General features: G+C 60.4%; 1 protein-coding gene across 1 annotated transcript in view; it reads right to left on the bottom strand.

Moving 5' to 3' along the window:
* VPS33B (vacuolar protein sorting 33 homolog B (yeast)) overlaps positions 1-2,313 on the bottom strand; it is a gene marked incomplete at its 3' end in the record, with an annotated part of 6,601 nt that overhangs the window by 1,705 nt on the left and 2,583 nt on the right. The window contains exons 7-14 of the mRNA XM_010292398.1: positions 2,183-2,260; positions 1,835-1,908; positions 1,361-1,447; positions 1,187-1,277; positions 865-939; positions 454-518; positions 298-352; positions 165-211 (exon numbers count right to left, since the gene is read on the bottom strand). Of these exons, the coding sequence (XP_010290700.1) occupies positions 165-211; positions 298-352; positions 454-518; positions 865-939; positions 1,187-1,277; positions 1,361-1,447; positions 1,835-1,908; positions 2,183-2,260 (572 nt within the window). The remainder of the gene's footprint in view (positions 1-164; positions 212-297; positions 353-453; positions 519-864; positions 940-1,186; positions 1,278-1,360; positions 1,448-1,834; positions 1,909-2,182; positions 2,261-2,313) is intronic.

Raw genomic sequence — 2,313 nt, 5'->3', positions numbered from 1 at the left:
GGGCTCGTGCAGAGCCTGTGGAGGCAGGGGCTGTCCAGCGGAGCCAGCCCGAGCATCCCTGTCGAGTACTGCTGCCCAGCGCCTCGTGGTGAGCAGCAGGCAGAGAGGGGAAGCCCAGCCAGATGCAATGCTTGCTCTGCTGTGGTCCCCCGTTATAGACTCACCTGCAAGTACTGCGTTTTCAGGGAGCGGTAGTCTTTGGGGATGAGACCTGTGGGAGCAGCAGGGTGAGCTCTGCGCCAAGGCTGGAGAGCCCCACTGCCACTCCTTCCTGCCCAGCACAGCCAGACACCTCACCGTTCTCCGTGATGGACAGGAGGCACATCAGGCGCAGGCTCTCGATGGAGGACACCTGCATGGGAGCAGGCGGTGAGCCACCTGCAGCCCCCGCATCCCTGCAGCAGTGCAGGGCAGCTGGAGCAGCTCATCGCTCCGGTTTGGCACGGGTCTTACCTGCCGGTCAATGTGCTCCTCTATAAAGCTGGTGCTCTCACGGATGTCGAAGCCCTCCAGCAGAGCTATGGCGGGGCAAGAGGCAGTATCACTTTGCCCACCCCCAGGGCTCTCACCAGCTAACCGAGCTGGAGTCTGGGCTCACCCTCCCTTCCTGAGCCCCAGAGAACGGGGCAAGCCTGCAATGCTGAGCCTCCTTCCCCACCACAGCCAGCCCTCTGAAGATGCAACTTGACCCTATTTAGGATCTCAAGACCCACCCCAATACATAGTCTGGAAGGACTGTGGTCATGCAGGGGGCACCAGGTGTGAGGCTGCCCAGGCCTGGGGCAAGTGGGTCGGAGCAGAGGGTGGGGGAGTAAGGATTGGGACAGGGGTAGCAAGAGATGTGGGACAGAGAACAGCACTCACAATGTTCAGCCTTGATCATCTCCTGGAAGTCCTGCTTGGTTTTCTTTTTCATGATGGACTCGCAGGCACCAATATCTGCACAGCCAAGAAAAACAGCCACTTTGGAGGAGTAGCAGGCTCCACATATAGCTCGTCCGCCAGCCCCACTACAGACCCTTGCACAAACTAACAGCCTCTGCTACCCTGCCCACTGCTCAGATCATCTGCCCCTCCTGGGGACTAGCAGGGCCCTTCAACCTCCCCTGCTCTCCCTGGGAGCCCAGGCACCCGCTGCAGCGGCTGAGGGCCTCTCCCTCGGTGCTGTCCCAGCCCTGGCTCCTACGCAGGCTCAGCAGGCGATGCTCTTGCTTTAGTCCCTTCAGTTCCTGGGAGACAAAGTTCTTCATCTGCTTGATGTCCATGCTGCGGCGCCGCTGCAGAAGAAAGTATACAGGGAGGTGACCCAGCTGCGCAGGGGCGGCACCGCTGCTGTCCCACACACCAGGGTGATACTCACGTCATACTGTGCCTGCAGGTTACGTGACTTCTGGCTCAGGAAGCCGAACACGCTGGAGAAGTGCTCATTCCGAATCTGGCTGAAGACCTGCAGAGAGCACCACAGCAGTCGGCGCCAGGCCTCACACTCCTCTGTGCCAGCATGGGGCCTGGCCAGCCACAGCCCCCAGAGCTGATGCTTGCCAGTGGCCTGAACAGCAGCAAGACAAAGTGCCATGGAGATCAGTGCCCCAAAATTCCAACTGGCCAGCACATGCCCCTGCACACAGGACTCTGCCAACTGCAGGAGCCAAGCTGCGCATGCAGACCATGTTTCTCTGGCCTCTGTACCCCGACCCATGCCAACATGCGCTTTGAGGCCCAGCAGCACTCGGCCATCCCCTGCTCAGGAAATGCCCTGCTCAGCCTCCTCCCGGTGCCACCTGGGCATGGAGCACAGGCAGACCTGCTTCCCCCGAGGCACGCGAGGACTCACTTTGTCCTGGGCATTGAGCAGCACCTTAATACTCTTGTCAGAAGAGGTGACGTCTGGCCCAAAATCCACGCTCCCTACAGAGAAGGATGAAGAGCTGCTTTGCCCCAGCAATAGTGACATCTCTGCATGTGTCAGCCCTGCTGCAAAAGGCAGCAGAGACAGGCGATGTGCACCCAGATGCTCAGTCAGACCAAGGCTGTCCTCATGGACAATTGCAGCTGCATCCCAGACCAGGACTGTCCCTGTGGGGAACAGCCTCGGTTGCAGTACGCAGGCACAAACCCTGGAGACTCTCCCCATGTGGGTGCGGAGCCCCACACCACCCCTTCACCTGCCCCAGCAACCTACCACACTTGATGCGGAAGGTGTCGTCCACCAGCCCCTCGTACACCACCTGGGAGCACAGTGCCGTCACGTAGTCTGTGTCTGCAACAAGAGCCGGTGGCCAGGCTGCTCTCTGGCTCCTTGTGCCTCCCCTT

The sequence above is a fragment of the Phaethon lepturus genome, unplaced genomic scaffold, assembly GCF_000687285.1.
Source record: "Phaethon lepturus isolate BGI_N335 unplaced genomic scaffold, ASM68728v1 scaffold18530, whole genome shotgun sequence".
Taxonomy (NCBI): Eukaryota; Metazoa; Chordata; class Aves; order Phaethontiformes; family Phaethontidae; genus Phaethon; species Phaethon lepturus.
The sequence above is the reverse complement of the archived record's forward strand: the minus strand, read 5'-3'. Positions and strand labels throughout refer to the sequence as shown.